Source organism: Chiloscyllium plagiosum, chromosome 11 (genome assembly GCF_004010195.1).
Source record: "Chiloscyllium plagiosum isolate BGI_BamShark_2017 chromosome 11, ASM401019v2, whole genome shotgun sequence".
Lineage (NCBI taxonomy): Eukaryota > Metazoa > Chordata > Chondrichthyes > Orectolobiformes > Hemiscylliidae > Chiloscyllium > Chiloscyllium plagiosum.
This window is the reverse complement of record NC_057720.1, coordinates 37,709,402-37,731,503: the sequence shown is the minus strand read 5'-3', so window position 1 is coordinate 37,731,503 and position 22,102 is coordinate 37,709,402. Positions and strand designations below refer to the sequence as shown.

The 22,102-nt window shown below is 39.7% G+C and overlaps 1 protein-coding gene across 2 annotated transcripts in view; it reads left to right on the top strand.

Moving 5' to 3' along the window:
• The window catches only part of plpp3 (phospholipid phosphatase 3), a 147,982-nt gene that overhangs the window by 108,160 nt on the left and 17,720 nt on the right, over positions 1 to 22,102 (top strand). For both annotated transcript variants that reach the window (XM_043699110.1, XM_043699109.1), the window contains exon 5: positions 20,498 to 20,674. In XM_043699110.1, coding sequence (XP_043555045.1) covers positions 20,498 to 20,674 — 177 coding nt within the window. The remainder of the gene's footprint in view (positions 1 to 20,497; positions 20,675 to 22,102) is intronic.

The following is a 22,102-nucleotide window of genomic DNA, read 5'->3' as shown; positions in this document are numbered from 1 at the left end:
CTCGCTGTCACCACTGACCCTCCATGCCCTCTATGCTACTTACACACTTCTTTGGGACACTTCCTGCACAAAAAACAATGGTGATGCTGCCCATTTTCATTCCCCTGAATACCTGTCTCATTCCATGAGGAAAACAGCTCAAAATTGGGCAGAAAGAGTCAAGAAAGGAGGTGGGCTTCCCATTGTTTAGCTCCTCACCACTTATGCGAGAGCATCCTGACTCTGACTATCGCGAGTGGCTGTTTGACTCTGTCCAAGCCTTTGAGTGCCACAATCCCTTGTGAGAAGCCTATCTCCATTGACTTTACTGAGGACAGCTGACAATCATATCAAGCTTCCTGGCTTTGTATCTGCACTAGTTGCAATGCAGTTGACACTGTGAGCCTGGTGTCTCTGGCTGAGAGGGCAAAGCACAAAAAGACAAGATAAGAAAATGCAAGGCAGGAATGCTGTTGACATCCAGGTGAGTGCAATGATAGTGAGTGAAGAGTCCAGTGATAGTCCAGTCCATGAGCTGAATGCATGTTTCTGAGCACAAAGTGTCTTTGTTGCAGTATTACAGTGATAGATGCTGGTGCAACATTAAACTACAGAAGCATGCTGTAAATGCATCAGAGATGTGCCGTGGGGATTCTTAGATGCTGGCGCATGTTGGATTCCAATGACCTTGGATGTGGTGTGTGTTTGGCTGGTGCCCACAACATGCTCTGAGATGTTGGTGCCAGATTTCCAAGAATGATGCCCTTGAGAGCAAGCAGCAGGTTGAAGGCTCCAGGTACCTATTCTGACTTTCATGTTTAGCATGCTTGATAAGATAGAAGCTGACTATCAACGAGATGAGTTGTGGCATTAATAGGGGATCTAGCAAGTGTTAATTCCTCCATAATTGACAGACCGCTACTTCCTAGGGAGAAATTTGCAGTGCCACTTGTGAAAAGCTTAAGAGATGGGGCATATTTCTCCCAGACTGAAGAATGGCCTCACCAGAGTCTTATTTGCTTCTGCCACAAACCAGACCTTAACCCGTGTCACTCAGACTGCTGTAAGACTCCACTCAATGAAATCATTTAGGACTATTCTTTTACAATGCTAGTTACTAAATTTTTCTGTCTCTCTGGAGAAGTAAAGCCTGAGTTGGATGAATCCATATGAGTTAATGTAATCATAGGATCCCTACAGTGCAGGAAGAGGCCATTTAGCCTATCAAGTCTGCACTGACTCTTCAAAGGTCCTCCACCAGACTCAGTGTCCACATCATATCCCCATAATTCCAATGGCTAATTACACAAGCCTACACATCCCTAGATCCAGCGCGGCCAATCCACCTACCCAGGGCAGGAAACCAGGGCATCCAGAGGAAACCCATGCAGACATGGGGAGAGCTTGCAAACTCCACACAAAGTTACCCAAGGTCCTTGAGCCAGCTTGCTGTGCCATGTACTGGCTTTTTATTTAAATCCTTCAGAAACTCAACTCAGAGTCCAGTGCCAAAGATGTTTCACATTAATCATAGCATTTAATTAAGATCCCAGTGTTTATAATTGCATGCACTTGTGGAAACATTACCTTTCAACTGATGAAGAAGCAAACAACCATGCAGCATTATTCCCATTTGGAATAACTGCTCCATTTCCCAATCCGGCATTTTATGTGGCACCGATTTGGCTGATTCTATGGTTTATGTTCTGCTTGAACAGCTGCTGACAGCTGTTAATTCTAAATAACAATTGACCTTTCAGAATGGGTCACTTTGACGGATCTTAGTTTTTGATTATGATATTTGATCATAACTGTTTAAAATACAGATTGACAGAAAATCAGGTTACTGCTATCATTCAAAGTAAAGTAACGTTATACAAGATTACCCTGGCTGTGATCTTGACCTCTTTGCTGCTGTTAATAATGTTATACAGTCAATCCACCAGCAAAGCCTTTCTTGTACTTAACACTGTGTTCTCTTGTTTCCTCTCCTACCTGACATGTGACAAACATTACATATATTTAAACAGTTTCTCATCCTGTGCCCACATGGTCACCTTTGATTTACCCCAGAACACTAGACACTTTTTTTTATTCTTACATGAGACATGGATGTTGCTGGCTGGGTTGCATTTATTTCCCATCCTTAGTTGCCTTTGAAAAAGTAATGATGAGCTGCCTTCTTGATCCATTTGGTGTAGGTAGATCTGCAGTGCTGAATGGAAGGGAGTTCTATCTGACTCCAATGCTTCATCACACATCCTCTGTCTCCAGGGCTGTGACTGGGGGCTAAATTTGTTGAACTGACGCACATGGCAGGGCACTCCTCTGCCACCAACAAAGGCTGCATAATTGCCCCTAATTGGGGACATAATGTGGATTGGTTGTCCATCTGTTTGGAGCAGTAACTGACGCACTTGGTGGTCCGCCTTGAGAAAGCTTTGCAGGGGTGGCAATATGCCAGGGAGCATTTCCCCATCAATTTGCCAGGCCACCCCCAACCCCAATCCAAATCAGCCCACATTGGTCCAGGAAAGGTTCTCCCCCCCACCCCGGTCAGTTTTCCTCTGTATGATTTGAGGAGATCTCATTTAGTACTGAAAATGTATTGCTGGAAAAGCACAGCAGGTCAGGCAGCATCAAAGGAGCAGGAGAATTGACGTTTGGGCATGAGCCCTTCTTCCTGATGAAGGGCTCATGCCCGAAACGTCGATTCTCCTGCTCCTTGGATGCTGCCTGACCTGCTTTTCCAGCAATACATTTTCAGCTCTGATCTCCAGCATCTGCAGTCCTCACTTTCTCTTAGAAGATCTCATTTAGTAGCCAATTTAAACCATTGGCTGTCACCATCAGCACTGCAGTGTATTTCATTGGTCTATGTACAAGAATTGGTTGGAATTTGAAGAATCCTCTTTTTCCTGGCAGCGCAAAGAAATCCTTGAGGATCCATTTGGACATCATTTGAATAATTAGCTGCTGCAAATGAAGTAAATACTATACAAGAACACTTAAGTTTCTTGCACATTTTTATATTTTTAAAAATGGATATAAAACAGAATGCTTGAAATAAACAACTGTTCAGTTAATACCCTTAAAGTATCTTAATATGTCATTATCTTAAAACAGAAATACATTGTCTTACTGGAATGAATGCTATATTAGAGGTACAATTATTTAACTTGTAGAAATAGTTTCATGCTGTGACTTCAAAGTAAACAATTTTCCCTTCTAAAGCGATTAGCCTGAAAATGAGTACTGCAACATGTATACAATTGCCAAACAGAATTTCTTTAAGATCTCATTTAGATTATCCATATATTGAATGGCAGTGGCCATACTATGTGGTTGGTTATTTGTTGGAAACTTATGTACGGCTATTTTATTGTTTTACGATAACTGAATGTATATAACCTAATGAAATCGAATTAGAGCAGAGGATGAGATTCTGATGTTGATGTAGAAACATTGTCATGCTTTATAAAACCTTGAGCAGAAAGTCACTCCTTCTGGTGTGCCATTCCCAACAGCCAAACTTGAAGTAGATGCCACTTTTGCTCTCTTTTTGCTGGTTTCTACACAATTATAAATGAACATGCTGGTAATGTACATAGGAAGCATGTGCGATCACATGGCGGGATAGGCTTACAATAGTGAATCTGCCATCAGCTGAATGCAGCAGGTATGAGTGGGTTAAAACATAAGACCCTCTTGAATGAACAGGCAAATTCTTCATCACAGGCCACGACTGTCCTGACCAATTCCATCACTGATAGTTTGAGTTATTGAGAAAACTAAAGTGGCACTGAGGTGATTTCAAATTTAAATTTCCCTTGTAAATATTTCACATTTATTGTCTTTGCTTTATTCGTCTGTGTGTCATTATGACTTATAGAGACAAGCTTAGAAAGCTTAAAGTACTGACATGCCCCAGAGTTGGTACACGCTGATGGTTACAGGGTAACTAGAGACTTTATTTTATTGCGGAAGCAGCAATGATGTGTTTTTTTTTGTGATCACAGTTTATTAAATATTTATGTCAGTGTTCAATTTATACTCGCCCCTCTCTAGGACTTGAACTTACAGGCTCACTTAGCCCTCTCTTCTATGTATTCCTAAGGACATTATTCAGGAACATTCTCAGCAGGGATAATATTGTTGGTGAAGAACTTATACACTTAATGGTAAGGTCCTTAGGAGTGTTGTTGAATAAAGGGACCTTGGAGTGCAAGTTCATAGCTCCTTGAAAGTGGAGTCACAGGTAGATAGGATAGTGAAGAAGGCGTTTGGTATGCTTTCTTTTATTGGTCAGTGTATTGTGTACAGGAGTTGGGAGGTCATGTTGCAGCTGTACAGGACATTAGTTAGGCCACTGTTGGAATAGTGTGTGCAATTCTGGTCTCCTTACTATCGAAAAGAAGTTGTGAAACTTGAAAGGGTTCAGAAAAGATTTACAAGGATGTTGCCAGGGTTGGAGGATTTGAGCTATAGGTACAGGCTGATCAGGCTGGGGCTGTTTTCTCTGGAGCATTGGAGGCTGAAGGGTAACCTTGTAGAGGTTTATAAAATCATGAGGGGCATGGGTAGGATAAATAGGCAAAGTCTTTTCCCTGGGGTGGGGAGTCCAGAACTAGAGGGCATAGGTTTAGGGTGAGAGGGGAAAGATATAAAAGAGATCGAAGGGGCAACTTTTTCATGCACAGGGTTGTACGTATACGGAATGAGCTGCCAGAGGAAATGGTGGAGGCTGTTACAATTGCAACATTTAAAAGGCATCTGGATAGATATATGAATAGGAAGGGTTTGGAGGGATATGGATTGGGTGCTGGCAGGTGGGACTAGATTGGGTTGGGATATCTGGTCGGCATGGACGGGTTGGACCAAAGGGTCTGTTACCATGCTGTACATCTCTATGACTCTATAAATCACAGCCCTGTAAGGACTCCAACAACCAACATCCTGTGATAGACCTAAATGTGGACCATACTGACACGACTTTTAAGCTCACCATTTTCTTACTTTGACCTCACTATCTCCTCATCACACCACACCCAGAATGCCAGGCCATTCTCACTTCTACTCCTTCTGAATCCCAGTCCACAGAACCCCTTTACCATTAACACACCCTTACTAGACCCACACCTGCTGCATGTTGTCATTCTCTTGCTCATCTCAATTGTGTGAGTGAGTTTTAGAAAAACTGCTGACCTTGACACAATGACAGAAAGTTGACTGTGATATTGCTTGCTATCTTTAAGCAAATATGAACCAGTGCAAGGAGATTCTTGTGTTGATTTTATCTTGAAAGCAAGCTGTAAAAAAGAGAAGTTCTATGCAAATCTGTATTAATGGAATACAAATGCATTGCAGTGGGTATCTGCCACAGGACAGTGTGAGACCCAACACACCACAAAAATATTGCTGACTTCGTCTCTGCATCTTAACCCATCATTTGAGAAATTGAACTTGCAGCTCCTGCCTCACTCAGTTACCCTGCATGCCAAGTGCAGAAAGTTATTGGGGTGGGGAGATGCTAGGCTCCTTGGCAAATTGACAGATTAGAAAGAGCCCGTCCTTCGGCCATAATATGCAGTGGGTGGGCTAAATCAATGCAGATCAGGATTTATGCCCCTGAATGGGATGGAGTTTCACCCTTTGGTGTTGCCAGTCAATCAAGTTAGTTGGCAGCTGAAACAGCCCCAGCAATGCCAGAGCTCACAAACAAAAACCAAAGTCACTGGAAAAGCTCAGCAGAAATCCTGATGAAGGGCTTATGCTTGAAACTTTGATTCTCCTGTTCCTTGAATGCTGCTTGACCTGCTGTGGTTTTCCAGCACAGCAGTTATAACAAATCCTAGTGTGTGTGTGGTAGGGGGCTAGGTCATGGGAGAGTTAGGCCTTAAAATTATTGAACTCGATATTGAGCGCTAGAGCTCAATAGTTGTCATTGCTGGGATTGCAGGCAGGCTAGAGGGACACCACCCAGATAAACATGGGGATATTAGGTGGGTGGATTTTCCCACCTAAAGGAATGGGTGAGGGCTATGGAAATTTGGGTTTGTGTGGAGTTGGGTAGGAATAGGGCTGTCCTGTCTTGTTGTGGGGAGGCCCATTGTGCACCCTTCATAGACAGTAACCCTCTTCGTTTCCCTTGTTTTAAAAGCTATTAATATCATAGTTGCCCACTCTCACTTGGTTGGCTGCACCAATCAATTTTTAACAAGCTTAATCAACCTTGAATTACTTATTTACACATGGGGGGGGTGGGGGCTGCTTTCAATGCCTGCTGTTAAATAGGAAAGTGGTGCTTGAGCAGTCTGACCTATTTAACACCCCCACCCCCCAATATATAACACGCACTGGCTGGGGATATAATATCCAGTACCCCATTTCCCACTGTTATAGACCCCATTAGAATCCACTTCCCTCTCCACCCAAAGTATGTTAAAGCAGTTCTATAATTTATAAATGAGGTAAACTCACCCTGTGCATTACATTTGTACACAGGAAATGTTTTATATTCTTGTTATAACTGTTAGATAAGTGGTTATCCTTTTCACAAGAGTAAAGTTTACTTTCCTAGAATGCATAGAAGTATTTTTAATCTTATCCTGCTATTTGCCATCTTAATCAGTCAGTCATGAGAGATAGGCAACCCAGTCCACAGATGACTCCATTCGACTAGTCAGCACTGTGGTTGTTGGAGTTCAGTCATCTTAGCAACAGGACATCTCTGCAGTTTCTCAGGATGGTGTCCTAAGCTTAACCATCTTCAGCTGCTTCATCAATCACCTTCCATCCATCATAAAGTCAGAAGTGGGCATGTTTGTAAATAACTGCATAATATTTAGCACCATTCGCGATTTCTTAGTCACTGAAGCAGTCCATGTTCAAATACAACAAGATCTAGACAATATCCAGGCTTGTGCTGACAAGTGGCAAGTAAGATTCCCAATTCACAAATGCCAGATAATGACCATCTCCAGTAAGACACCATCTAGTCGTCACCCTTGACATTCAATGGTGTTCTCATCACTGAGTCCTCCACTCTCAACATTCTACAGGTTACCATTGACTAGAAACTTAACTGGACTTACCACATAAACACAGAGCCTACAAATACTGTGGCAAATAACTCACCTCTTAACTCCTCAAAGCCTATCTGTCATCTACAAGGCACAAGTCAGGAGTGTGATGCAACTCCAACAATCCTCAAGAAGCTTGACACCATCCAGGAAGAACCAGCCTGCTTGTTTGGAGCCACATCCACAAACATCCACTTCCTCAGTCATTGGCGCTCAGTAGGGGCAGTGTGTACTATCTTTACAATCCAATACAGAAAATAGCCTGAGATCCTGAGACAGGACCTTCTAAACCCACAACCAGGGCATTTAAAAGGAAATGGGCAGCAGATACATGAGAATACCACCACCTGCAAGTTCCCCTTCAAACCATTCACCGTCCTGACCTTGAATCATTGCTGTTCCTTCAGAGTTGCGTGTCAAAATCCTGGAATTCCTTCCCCAGTGGCATTGTGGGTCAACCTACCACGTGTGGACTGCAGCGGTTCAAGGTTGGCTGCTCTGAAAGGCAACTAGAGACAGACAAATGCTGGCCAGCCAGCAGTGCCCACATTTCACGAGAGAATTTAAAACTAAAGCACTCCTCACTGGCTGACCCATTAGGAAATGTTTGATATGTTAAGTCTTTGTATATATTCAAATTCAATCCTTTATCATTAGATAGCTTGGCATAAATTATACTTCATGAAAGCTCATATTCACTGAAGTGAAGTTGGGGAAGGGTTTAGCAGTGAAGAGGCAAAGAGCAGAGGTCAGTCGAAATGGCAGCATAAATCTAGCACTAGTTTCCAATCTGCGCAACAAGACTATTTTTGGAGAGTTCAAAAGAATAATTTTCCTCTCCATGAAGCATACTACTCATTATAAAGATACCGTCTGATCTGCATTCCTTTCACAATTTCAGATTTTTAGAAGGTGAGTTTTAAAGTACAGTGAAATCTGTTTCTCACTGACCAGGAATGTAATTTGGATTTGAACTTTTTTACATTTGGCATAGGCACAGTACTTTCCAGTATATGTGCAGGTTTTTCTCTCGTGGGGTGGCATAGGTGCAGTATGTGCAGGTTTTTCTCTCGTGGGGTGGGAACAAAGGTCAAGTTTGTTACCAGGTCCTAACCCCCCCCCCCCCAGGGGGTAACAGAAATGGGAGCACTTGAATTCCATTTGGCGTGGAGGTGGGTTTGCTGTTCAAGTCAGAATGGTTTGGTGGGTTCTTATCACTGAACAACCATTCAGAGACTTTTAAGTTTGAAAGGCACAGTAGGCTTCAATCAAAGATAAATACAGAGAGGATACAAAAATGGAGGCACCCTCCTTCCAATCTTCCAAAACTTAATATAAAAAGTGGAATTTGAGACTTAGCTACCTCTGGGTGTAGCAAGCTGAGTGGGGAGCCTTTCTATGTTGTAGTGGCCTGCAAATGCTCTTGCACCTAGGCAGGTGCAGAGGGCTTCTCAACATACATGGAGCACTTCGCCACCCCATCAATTTGTCACTGGGTGCCCATCTCCAGACCCTGACATAGGTCACCACTATAACCCATGAGGTTTCCTTTAACTGACCTTAATAGACTACCTGTAAAAGTGGAGGAGGGAGTCAAGCTACTGGCACTATTTCTAGCACTACACTCTCAAACCCAGTGGAGATTCAAAATTGCTTGTTGCTTATGCCACACTCAGTCTCGAAAGGAAAACAGCCATAGACATGAGCTGATATGAGATCATAGTACTAGATTTAAATACAGCCGAGTCTAACTTGTTTTGTAAACTTATCTCAAACAGCAGAAACCATTTTTCTGTGTAAAGTGCAAGTGGAATAACAATAGTTATTTCCTGGAGCAACAATTTAGCTCTGTACTCTGAAATTATATTGGTCATGTAAACACGATAGGTCATTACAGTAGGTATAACTATTTGGCTGCAGTCTGTCTTGAAGATATAAATTGGTTGTTATAGAAATTGCTGTGTGGTCGTCATTCAATTCTTGTTGCTAAAGAATGATAGAGGTTAAGCTAACAGTATTCTTTGAGATGATCTTAGCTGTAAGGCAATTAAACTGTAAAGTCCTCTTGCTGCACATATCTGTTGTAGAGTTCATGACTCAATTATTTAGGATTAAAGAATTAGCTCCGTCAGCAGTGACATTTTGGTCTGGATCCTCGTACAAGTTATATATGACAGGTAGTGAATGAGTAATGTTTATGAAAGGTTATGAATGCATGGGCATATCAAGCATCTTTAACAATAATAACATGATTTATACAAAGTTTTGAAATAGATGGCCAGAGTCAATAGCTGTTATGAGTGGGTTGATCTATCAGCTGCCATCTTTTCAGTTTATATAATTAAAAGTTTAGCATAGGGACTCACATCAAAACATCACAACTCGAGATAGCATCTGCTCCATGACAAAATGGACAGGATTAAACAGAGTTTTTGAATCAGCAACTGAGATCTCCTGACATTCCTAAAAACTGTAAAGTCAAAACAAGTTTGTGTTCAAGATTGTTCTCAATTATTAGCCAACTGTGAAATGGCTAGGCAATATAACTTGTTCATTTGTATTTCGGATCTTTAACAGTGAATGGTTTACAGGCAGATCTGTCAGTGGACAAGAGCCAGTACTAATCTGTGTAACAATTGATTTCCTGTATCTTTATAAAGCAGTTAACTGAGAGTTTGATTATACTATGTCGCTGCAAATTTAATTTTCTTGTAAATTGACAGAATTTTTGATGAAACAGTTCAAACTGTAGAGTCCCCAGTTGAACATAGTGAAAAATACATTCAGGTTTGGAATTGGGATTGAATTAAATATGACTTAATGTAGTTAAGGTCAAGTATTTAGAGACTGGTGTTTATGACACAATGAGGCACCAGCTACAAGTGATGGCTCTGCCAAAAACATTGGTCCTAAAACCCAGCACATTTAGCTTTCAGATGCTGCTAGTTCTGTGAGGCCTGAATTTTGACAAAAGAGCAGTATAAGAACAAATTTATCTCCAACGATCTTGCTCTGTCTGCTTTTCTGTTGTGGCTGTTTAATTTGAGTTTGGTGACCCTGAGGTAACCATTGGTATTCACTGGTTCCTTTATCCTTTTCTCATTCTTTCACAGGATATGGACGATGCTGGCAAAGCCATTGTCTGTTGTCCATCCCTAACTGCCCTTGAGAAGGTGGTGCTGACCCACATTTGTAAACTTATGTCGTCCATGTGGTATAAAAATACTCAGTCCTTTTAAGATGGGAATTCCAGGACATCCATCCAGCAACAGTAGCTAGTGATATAGTTCCAAATCAGGAAGCTATGTAAGTAGGAAGGGAACTTGCAAGTCATCGTGTTTCCCTACTTCTTGTGCTTCTAGGTAATAAAGTTTATAGGTCAGTAAGATGCAACTGAAGGAGCTTGGTGAGTTGCTACTGTATTATACATGTGTATTACACATACTGCTCCCACTGTGCAAGTTGGAGGTAATTAATGTTTAGGATGGTGAATAGGATGCTAATCAAGTGAGCTGTTTTGTCCTGGATACTGTCATGTTTCTTGATTGTTGCTGGAGATGCAGTCATCTCGGCCAATGGAGAGTATTCCATCTTGTGCAATTTACATGGTGGATAGTCTTTGAGGAGTCAGAAGATGTGTTACTCAATGCAGAATCCCAACCTCTGACCTGATCTTGTCACTATTGTATTTATATAATGGTCTACTTCAGTTTCTGTTCAGATGTAAACACCCAGGCTGTTGACAGAGGGGAGTTCCATCATGGTGGTGCCATTGAATGTCAAGGGTAGATGATTAGATTCTCTCTTGTTGGAGATGGTGTGGTGTGAATGTAACTTTCCTCTTTTTCAGCCCAAGCCTGAATGTTATCAAATATTATTGCCAATGGGTACAGACTAGTTCCATATCTGAGGAGTTGCCAAATGCATTGAACATTGCAAACATCAACAGATATTTCCATTTTTGACTTTATGATGGCGAGAAGGTCATTTGATGAAGCATCTGAAATGATTAAGCCTAAGGCACTTCTTTGAGGAACTTAAAGAGCTCTGGTGGCACAGTGGTATTGTCCCTAATTCTGGACAATGGGGCAGGGGTCAAGACCCACTTGCTGTAGAGGTGTGTAATAATATCTGTGGGCAAGTTGATTAGAAAATATCCATTCTGCAGGGCTTCTGTAGTGATCTCCTAGGCTTGAGATGATTGATCTTCAACAAGATGGCCTTTCTTTATGCTAGATAATTCTCTTACCAGCAAAAACATTTTCCCTAATGCCCACTGACTTCAATTTTGACAGGGCTCCTTGTTCACACACTCGGTCAAATGTTGCCTTGATATCAAGGGCAGTCACTCTCATTTTAGTGGCTGACTAGGAAGAACAAGGTCAAACATTTAGTATTGGGCTAGGGACCAGGATTGAGAAGCATAATTTTGGATCATGAGCGTTGGTTTCCTCACATTAATATAGACACAGTTTTAGGATCCTAGTATGACTATCTTTGAGCCAATTGGATTTTCTGTTTTAATTTGCAGGAATGGAGTCAAAAAGACAAACCATTGAAAAAAATACACTTTCGCTGTCTCTCGCTGCTGTGAAGCAGTGTTTACAAAACTGTATTGCTATCAATGGTGCCATCACCTTTTATAATTTAGACAACTTTTGGTCTGTTCCATGATCTCCGCTTGGTAGATAAGCCATTGACTGAGGTAATAACATTGAAAATTCAGTTGTAAATTTTAATGTAAAAGTGGATTTCCACAATCTTTTTTACCATTTTACAAAACATCTGCTGAAACTGCCATCATTAACATATCACTATCCACATGCAGTTGTGCAGCAGAGGTAAATTACCAGACTTTACACCAGTTTGAATGGATTGTCAATTTATCCATAAATTTATAGACAACAGGATTAGAGTTGCACTTCTGATATTTTATGGCATTTTGTTTAAGTTAATTATTTCCTTTATCCTCACTCGGACTTAGAATGTTGTTTCTCTGTACATGTGCGATACCTATTATTCTGCAGAGATCTTGGCTTAATGTCTGTATACTATTTATTTAATGTGAAAAGAAACTTAAAAGAATAAATATGGTGCAACTTTGTTTTCTTCTGGTCACATTTATTGACACAGTTTTAGTGTTCCTGCATATACAACAGAGGTTTTCAGGCAATTCCAGCATAATTGGTTGGCATAGTGTCTCAATGGTTCGCACTGTTGCCTCACAGCATCAGGGACCCGAGTTCAATTCCAGCCTCGGATGAGTGTCTGTGTGGAGTTTGCACATCCTCCCCGTGTATATGTGTGGGTTTCCCCTGGGTGCTCCGGTTTCCAAAGATGTGCAGATGAGGTGATTTGGTCATGCTAAATTGCCCATCATGTTCAGGGATATGTAGGTTAGGTGCATTAGGGGAAATGTAGAGCAATAGGGTAGGGGAATGGGTCTGGGTGGGATTGTCATCGAAGGGTCGGTGTGGACATATTGGGCTAAATGGCCTGTTTCCACACTGTAGGGATTCTATGATAATTTGCTATTTGAGATTATTGGGGTAAATTTCAAAGTAACTTGTCAGATATCCAGTTGCAGAAAATTTGAGATTGACACAATCTAATCTTAATTCTCACTTTTAATACTCATTAATTAAAAATTCACAGAATGCATATTTTTATAAACTTTCAATGGGGGAGAATATAGCCAGGCTTTGGAACTAATTAGAAAACATTAACTGAAATGTTAAGAGCTCATGTTTAATTTGGAGCTGGTGTAATTTAACAAATTACATTCACCTTCATGAAAATCACTTAGTTTGCAACAAGTCCAGCGGTGATCTTTATCCCAGGGGTGAGAGTTTTCATTGTAAAATCTGGCTGGATTGAATAACTCTGCATTGTCTTTATGTACAAGCCAGTCCAGAGTTGTTTGCTGTGGATTACATACACTCAACAGAGCTATACAATTTATGTGATAATAGTCTATCCTCTGTGGCATTACATATGGAAAGCCAAAACTAAATATAGCTTCTATGTGAATCAAGGTTAAGGAGTAGGGGATGGTTTGTGCAGGGTGTGGAGATATAACTCAGTTCTCATTTAGACATCATAACCTAGCTTTTTGTAAAATGGTCTGATTTGGTTTTACTTCTTGTAACTAAATAGCAAATACCATTGTGAATTAGAATACTGTCAATTGAAATGTGAGTTTGCTTAGTGTAGGCGGAGAAGTTGGAAGTTGAGGTGATATCTTGATAGGAAAGAGTAATTAAAATGTGTCAATTTTATAAGGGCAATTTCCATTATAAATACAGCCATTGGAATTTATAATGGGAAAATGCTGGAGATGCTGTCAGATAAAAGATTTTTATTTTGTTGTAGATATTTTTATTCAATTCCATTTAAAAAAATCTGTTTGGAGCATTCCAAATTTAAACTTTGTCCTATAATGAAACTTCAATCAAGGTTTTGATTCCAAAGTTTGGGGGTGGGAATAGAGTGACACAGACATGGAATTTCCAGTGCCAGTTGGTATGTCAGTTCCCTGTCACAGTCTGGTCTCCCAACAATTTTCAACAAGGCAAGTTGGGCATGAAGCAGTAATCCACCGACAAGCAGTGTGTTCTGAAGAAGAGTCGCTGGACTTGAAACATTAACGCTATTTTCTCTTCATAGATGCTGCCAGACCCACTGAGTTTCTTCAGCACTTTATGTTTTTGTTTGTTACAGATCTCCAGCATCCGCAATACTTTGTTTTATTTTCTTATAAGAGTGTTGCTTATTTACCTAATCGAGATACCAATTGATTAGAGGCTGACTGGAACTTTCTAAGTGGCCTGTGGGCCCTTATTATGTGAACCAAGCTATTGCTTTTAGTGCCACTTTTAGCGTAATGCAGTAATATTGAGTGTAAACTAATGAGAAGAACATCAAGAGAAAAGTGAGTACTGACTCATTGGTTTGGTGCTGGAGGAGGAGTACAGATGAACAGAGAGGCCTGTGCATTTGTTGGGAATTGGTGAGTCCATGCTACAGTATATTGCATTTTCTCTGCCTTCAGGTTAGCAAAACCATGAGGGAATCACTAAAACTATATATCCTAAAGACTTTAAATATTTTTACTTACTGTAAAGGCAGAGGTTCCATTAAAAAAATTCTTGAATTGGCTGTTATCCTGAAACAGTTTAAAAATGCAGATCACACTTGGCCTTATGTATTTGTTAGAATTTTTAGAATTTAAGAATATTTAAGAAAATATTCTTAATTACTCAGAGATTGCATAATCTTTGTACTTAACGCTCAAAGCAACCACAAAAAAAAGTTAAGTTACTGTTCATGGAACAAATACGAAGGATTAACCATAAATTCTTTAGACATGCATCGTTACCCATTAAATGATGGTTAATAGCTCTCAATGTTTTGGGATAGAAGGTCTCTTTCTTTTTTTAACCTGAATTATTCATTAATGTAACCAGTAATCTTCCCCATTGTGGGTAGGGACATCTAAAACATACTGGTCTTCGTTATATGCCTGCCTCTTCCTCCAGCTTGTACAGGAAGGCAGTAATTTGCTGAAGTGGTTTCCAGAGCTTGTGGTCTCTTGCCTGTATCTTTGCGAAACTCCCTCTGTTCACATGATTTGGGCTTCCTGTTACCTCTTCCCATTGTGTCCCCATGTTTCCACAGGAACTGGCAAGGAGGAGCTATCCTGTGGTCTATGAGAAAGCAGCTGTGAAACAAATTCTTTATCCACAGAATGTCCCTTCCCCCTCCAGCTGAACTGCAAAGTTCGTTGCATCTCAATAGTAGGATTGTTGTTTGTTGCTTAGTTTAATCTTTGTACTTTAAGCTCAAAGCATGTCGTGAAGCTTTCAGTTCAGTAACCATTGGCTGTTGAAGCAGCGTGCTTTGTTTATTTTTGGTTGCTGTTACCATATATTAGTGGCATGAAAGACTAACCGTTTGTGCATCACAGCAGTACTTGAGCTCATAGTTATCAATCTTGAGGGAATTCTGCCCACACAAGGATTTTCACATGGGTGTTCCTTAGCTGTAAAATTAAAATAAACAAAAAGAGAAACTCGGCCAAAAGTTTGTCTGCACCATTCCAATTGTGAGGCCTGAAACCAGCCCAAAATTGGGTCTTATCTCTCAATAACTTAAGTGAGAATCAATGCCTGTTGTGGCCAGGAAACCCCGATCTAGCAAATCCAGCACCTGTTTGAACAAGTCCCAGTTTCTCAGAGGAGTACTAAAACATGCAAAGATTCCCCAATTAAAATATGCAAGGATCTTACCACATGTGCCTGAAAAATCACCCAAAGCCATTATATGTTTGGACATGCTTGGACTTATAGTCATTTACTTGCAAAATTAGCTATTTTTGCCACTTTGTTTCTTCAATTTCAGCCCAATATTTGTTCTGATCTGAGTGGCTTTATCAGTACTTTTACTGAGAGATGCCATGTAATTCAAAGACTGTTGACTTAATGAGGCGTAAGGGTGTAGGTAAATCTGAGAATGGAAATGGAAATATTCCAAATAGGTAGAACTGAGCTAAAGCTTGATTAAATCTTTTTTTGAAAACACAAAGAAAGTCTGTATTGAACTTAGAGCTTGATCAAATTTGCACATTTTCTTTGAGATCACTTGCTGTAAAGAACCGAATGTTCTCAGCTGCAATCTGTAGCTACAGCTGTGGAAGTTAATGATGGCAAGTAACTTGTATTGTAGACTGGCAACATTAAGCCAGCAATTGGCCTTGTGTTAAATAACAATGTTACATTGAAGGAATGTTTCAAGATAATGATTAATGAATGACCTTTTCCTTCAAAGATTATCTGCAAAAATATGTTCAAGACTGATTTCCTGAGTGGAGCCATCAGTTTTCATCAAACTCTGTCTGTGGAAGCTTGATATTTCCTCTACGGTCTTGACTCCCAGGTCTACCCTTCTACCGTACTCCATTGGTTTTCCTGAGCAACATACACAATGTAGAAAAAAGACATATTGGCCACTCGGTTGCCAGATAGGAAGTCGATGGCATGTTATTGAAGAATTATTCCTCCAGTTCTTGTGCATTCCTTGAGTTGGCTGATTTCAACCCAGCACCAACCCATGACTGCATGGTTCATCTGGAAGGATGAGAAATTGAACCAATCCCACATCTCCATTGAATTATTTCTTGAGGTTCCAACCATCCAATAGCTAATTAAAGCAAAGTAAAATGTAGTGTAGTTTGTAAATGGTTGCTTTACATGAAGATCGTCGTAGAGGGTTTTCTCAGATACTACCATGGATACATTGTATTTTGATTAAGCGAGTAACCATTTCAATTCCGTTGTTTTATGTTGCAATTTCCGGTTATTCAACTAATGAAATTGCAATGGGAATTTCTTAATTGTTTACTCTCTTATTCTTTACAAGTTCTTGTATGGTATCTTTTTTATAAAAATCTCTTTAATTCGCAAGTTTGGACATCTTATGACACACCTCCATGTAAGTGTGGCTGAAAATCAGATATTCTGGCCCAGAGCCCCTTAATGGTTTCTTTTCATGTATTGAAATCTAATTGTATTAACATAACATGCTCTGAGTGATAATCAGTTCTTAATTATCATACTGTAGAAAATGCATGGCTTTTCTTGTGATCTTTCCTTTTAAATTATCTGTAAAGTAGATACCCTTATTAAAGGATTTTTGAAAAGGATGTTTCATGAAGCTCTCGGTGCTGTATAAATAAATGTTTCTGTTTGGTGTGTTATTGTTCGTAGGAATATAGAAGATATATACATAAAAGGCATGCACTCCATATGTCTGGATGATAACATGCAGTTGCGATGCTGTTTATAATTTTCTGTTCAATCCAGATTACTTAATTTTAGATTAGATCTCAGTCAGTTATTATATATGCGATTAAAATATTCCATGGATATAAACAGGAATTGATTGCACAAACGACATTGAGGGAAGATGATGGAAATATCTGTTGCAGTTTTATGGAAATGTTTTTTGTTAATTTGCTTATTAAACATTGTTATAGTGATTGTACCCACTAATATCAATATTGTTATTCGGCTGTTCAAGTTAGATTCATGTTAAATGTTATCCTCAATGTTTATTGAATTCAATCTGAACACCTATTTAATTTTTGATCATCACTTGAAAATGAAATTACGCGGATTAAGCTGTTCTTTCAGATCTATAACTGTTTAAATGATGTGTGAACACTGAGACCTGACTGTTCTTGGTTTAGTTTGATTGAGATGTTGTTATTACAATAACTAATTGAGTCAGCGTACTATAACACATCAAAGCCTAGTTTCTAATTCTAGTTCTCACTGTATCTGAGCACAATATGGAGAGGTTCATGGAATGCATCAGAATGAAGGAGTCTGTCTCCAGGGTGAAAACTTTTTGGACCCTGAAGAACTAATCAGGCTGTGTATATATGTTTCCTGTCAGTCAGTCATGGAGCTGATTAATGGAGCTAGGAGGTCTTAGCCAAATAAATAAGCATTTGGCAGGAATGGTGATGAAGAGAAATTAAAATATTGTGTCCAAAAAAATATGAAATGAATCATCCTGATGATGACAAACCAAGTATATAAACTAAATCCAAAAGTAGTATGCAGATACGTATTCAAATCTAGGATCGTTGATGTGCTGGCAAGTCCAATATTCGAGTTTTTGTTTGGAATGTGGAGTTGTTTGTTGATCTCAGGAGAAAGGGATTGTGGTGAGCTGGGGTCCTTTGTGAAAAGATACTGGCACCTGACATTGAGAAGGAAGGGGGCCTGCCAAGAATCACTCCCCTACTCAGTGATCACCTTCCAAGGATTGCTAATCTGTGCTTGGGTCCATCCACATTCTGAAGTTTTGGATGGGTGTAGTATCTGACACATCCCTTCTGGCCTGCTTCACTATTCAATAATATCATGGCTTCAACCTCACTTTTTTGATTATCACTGATACCCTTTGTTAGTCAAGAATGCATCTACCTTAACTTCAAAAAGATATAGTGATTTTGTCTCCATTGCTTTCAGAGGAAGAGCGTTCCACAAACTCATGACTCTCAGGAAAGAAAAGGTTCTCTTCAACTCCACCTTAAACAGGAAACTTCTTATTTTTAAACAGTGTACCCTAATTCTAGCCTCTTCGACAAGAGAAAACATCCTGTTGGCTTCCACCCTGTCAAGTCCCCAGAGGATCTGATATTTCAATAAGCACACCTTTCATTCTTAATTCCAATGGATACAGGCTTAACCCTTCCAGCCTTTCCTCATACGTTAATTCCTGATCTCCGGATCAGTTGAGTACACATTCTCTGAGATGCTTCTGATCTATTGTCCTTTCTTAAATAAGAAGACCAAAACAAAAGATGGTGCTTTAGATGTGGTCTCACCAAAGTTTTGTGCAACTGTAGAAAAATATCCCATAATTTTATATTCCATTCCCTTTGTAATAAATATCAACATTCCATTTGACTTCCTAATCACTGTACACACATCCGGATTTTCCTGGTGAAAGTGGAAAAGTTCACATTTTTCAACATTATAGTGCATCTACCAATTTTTTTTGTCTACTTACATAACCTATCTGTATCCCACTGTAGATTCCTTAACATTGTTCCTAATTTACTCTTCTACCTAGTTGCAAATTTAGCAGCTATATACTTCATCCAAATCATTGAAATTGCCAAATAAATTGCAAATATGAAGCACTAGTCCAATCCACTTATTACATCTTGCCAATCCTTTATATAGGCTAATATATTATTCTGTACACTATGGATTTTGTGTAATGACTCTTGTTGTGGCACCTTATCAAATGCCTGCTGGATATCTTAAATACAGCATATTCATAAGATTTTCCTTTATCAATATTACTTGTGACTTCCTCAAAGAACTCTAAAAAAAATGAACCAAATACCATTTCTCTTTCACAAAACCATATAGTCTCTGCCTGATTACAATTTGACTTTTAAATCCCTGGCTAAAATTTCTTAACAATAGATTCTATCATTTCCCCTATAACAGTTGTTAGATTAACAGTCTTTTATTTTCCTAGTTTACGTTTAAATCTTTTGTGAATAGGGGAGCTACATTTGCTTTTTCAAATCTTTGACTTTTCTAGAATCTAGGGAAGTTTGGAGAATGAAAGTTAGTAAATGCACTATCTCAGCAGTTACTTCTTTTAAGGCACTTGGATGAAGTCTGTCTGGAGCTGGGGACATATCCACTGTTAGTTCTAAATGTTTTAACAGCACCTTTTCCCTAATAATTGTAATTGTTTGACAATCGTCCCTCTGTTTCATCTTTTGATTTACAATTATGTTGGGAATGTTATTTATACATTGGTACATTGAAGATGAGTTCAAAAGAGCTATTCAATATTTGTTATTTCCTTATTTTCCTTCTGTAATTCCCCAGACACACACTCTAGAGGATTAATGCTACCTTTACTTACTCTCATATTGTTTAAATACCAGTAGAAACTATTATTGTATGTTTTTATGTTCCTAGCCGGCTTTCTCCAGTACTGTAATGTTTTCCCTCATTTTGGTTTAGTTTGTTTTCTTTGCTGTATTATATATTATGTCCAATCTTCTGACTTCCCTCTAATCTATCTGGAATAGCTCATTTTTGTCTTTTATTTGAATGCTATCTTTGGTTTGGCATGGATGGTCCACCCTCTGCCAGAGTGTTTCTTTCTCACTAGAATGTATCTTTGCTCAGTGTTCTGAAATCTGCCCTTGTGGAAAGGCCAATGGCTTCCCTAGCTGAGTGGGACTTGTGCTCCTTTGTTTCCAAATGAAGGCCTGCTGCTGGACTGTGAAGTGCCTGAGTGTTTCAAGATGCAGCAGACTTTTCTGACACGTGACCATGCAGGGCTCTAATCAGCTCTCCAGCCAGCAGTTGGCACTTATCAGTTTCTCTGTTGATAGAACACTTTTCTTCACCATCAACTCCAAACTCCAGGAGAACCTTGGTGCATGTGTTTTGCCTTGTTGCACAACTGGTGTGCTCTTCCTACATGAGCACTGTTTTCCCAGGCACTTCCAGCAAAATGGTGCTCTAGCCAAAATACCCTTTTCTTCTAAGAGGCCCAAGCTGGCTTTAGTATTGCAGGCTCATTTTAGTGATGCTGGCCTCTCCTGCATTTACACGTGGGCTCAGGTGTGCAGCCGCTCAGCAGCATACTTTGTCCTAATTGTGTGCTGCACCCATGGTATTAAGCAAGTAGTATGAAATGTAAATGCAGTTGTAGGCTAGTTGTATCTTATCCAATTTCATGACATTTGTGTTTTAATGTCCACGTGATACTTGTCAGCATTTTGAAACTTCTTTAATGTATTGTGTATTTTATGATGATATTAAAAGCTATGAGATTTGAGGGTGTAATATTTATTTGGAAAGTAATTGTCTCTCTCTTCATGTCTTCAGTTTTATCTACAGGCCCGGTTCACATGGAGGGGAGGCAGGCTCCTTCGACCTCTGCTCCAGTTCACACTGGTGATGATGGCTTTTTACACTGGGCTGTCTCGAGTCTCGGACCATAAGCATCATCCCACAGATGTTTTGGCTGGCTTTGTGCAGGGGGCCCTGGTGGCTTATTTCATTGTAAGTGTGATGTCATTGCATTTTGCAATCCTTTCTCAGTAGAATCGTTTTTTTAGAGTTTAAAGCAGTTCCTCAGTGACCATGAGTCAAGATTCAATTCTTACTCTGAACTTAGCAATCACAGCTCCCTGAGAATGGAGAACAGAGGAAATGTGGAAAGTGGAAATTATTACCTACTCCAGTTCTACCTGCCAATTTTTTTCTGTGAGAAAATACTGCTGGTTCAAGAATGTGCGCTCATCATGCTTGGGGAACATTTGATTACAGTTTCGTTTGGTTGAGGTCAGCATTACATTTGGAGGGTACATCTATACTCATTTTACTGCAAGACTATAATTTATACCACAGAATGGAGAAAGGCAATTCAGAAAGGAAATCATGTGGCATGGATTAAAACTTGTCAGCTGCCTTTTTCTTTGGTTCAGTGATCAAAATCACAGCGGTAACCTTTAGGTTTTGTTGATATAATTTTATCTTTCCTTTAGTTCTCTAGTAGTGAACTGAAAAGGTTTGTGAGTCAGATATTACCAACAAGCACGCCAAAGTGCGGACACTTTGATGTGGTTTCAGTTGAGTTGGCATATCTACGTGAAATAATAATATTTACTTAGAACCAATAAGTCATTTTTTTTCCACAATGAAGAAGTGCTTAGCTAATTTATTGTACACTCAGTTGCAGTGGAAAACTGCACTTTATCCATTTAAACTCTCAGCCTTTCTAAGATTGTTCGGATAAGAATATTTCAATTCACTGATCAGATATTGGAACACACATTACAAGGTTAAGGAGTTGTGTGCAATATTGATTAAACACATACTGTGTGAAGCTCTACAAGTCAAGTTTGCAAGATGTAGTTCACTGGGATATCTGCAAAGCTCAGATAATGACAGTAGGTCAATGCAGAAGAAAACTTTCAGTATGAAAGACAATTAGGACCTCCGAATTAAATTTTACATTAGGCATACATGCTTTACAGCTATACTTTAGATCCATTTTTTAATGTCCACCCAGGTAATACTGAAGCCTCACTTCACCTTGAAGCTTTTGCACAGATCATCATTGGACATACTGCATTCCCTGGACTCAGCTATTAGAAGGGAATAGTTCTTCAAAACTAAACTTGGGAGTGATTATGAAAACAGATCTTAAGACCATAAGACATAGGAGCGGAAGTAAGGCCATTCGGCCCATCGAGTCCACTCCACCATTCAATCATGGCTGATGGGCATTTCAACTCCACTTACCCGCATTCTCCCCGTAGCCCTTAATTCCTTGTGACATCAAGAATTTATCAATCTCTGCCTTGAAGACATTTAGCGTCCCAGCCTCCACTGCACTCTGCGGCAATGAATTCCAAAGGCCCACCACTCTCTGGCTGAAGAAATATCTCCGCATTTCTGTTCTGAATTTACCCCCTCTAATTCGAA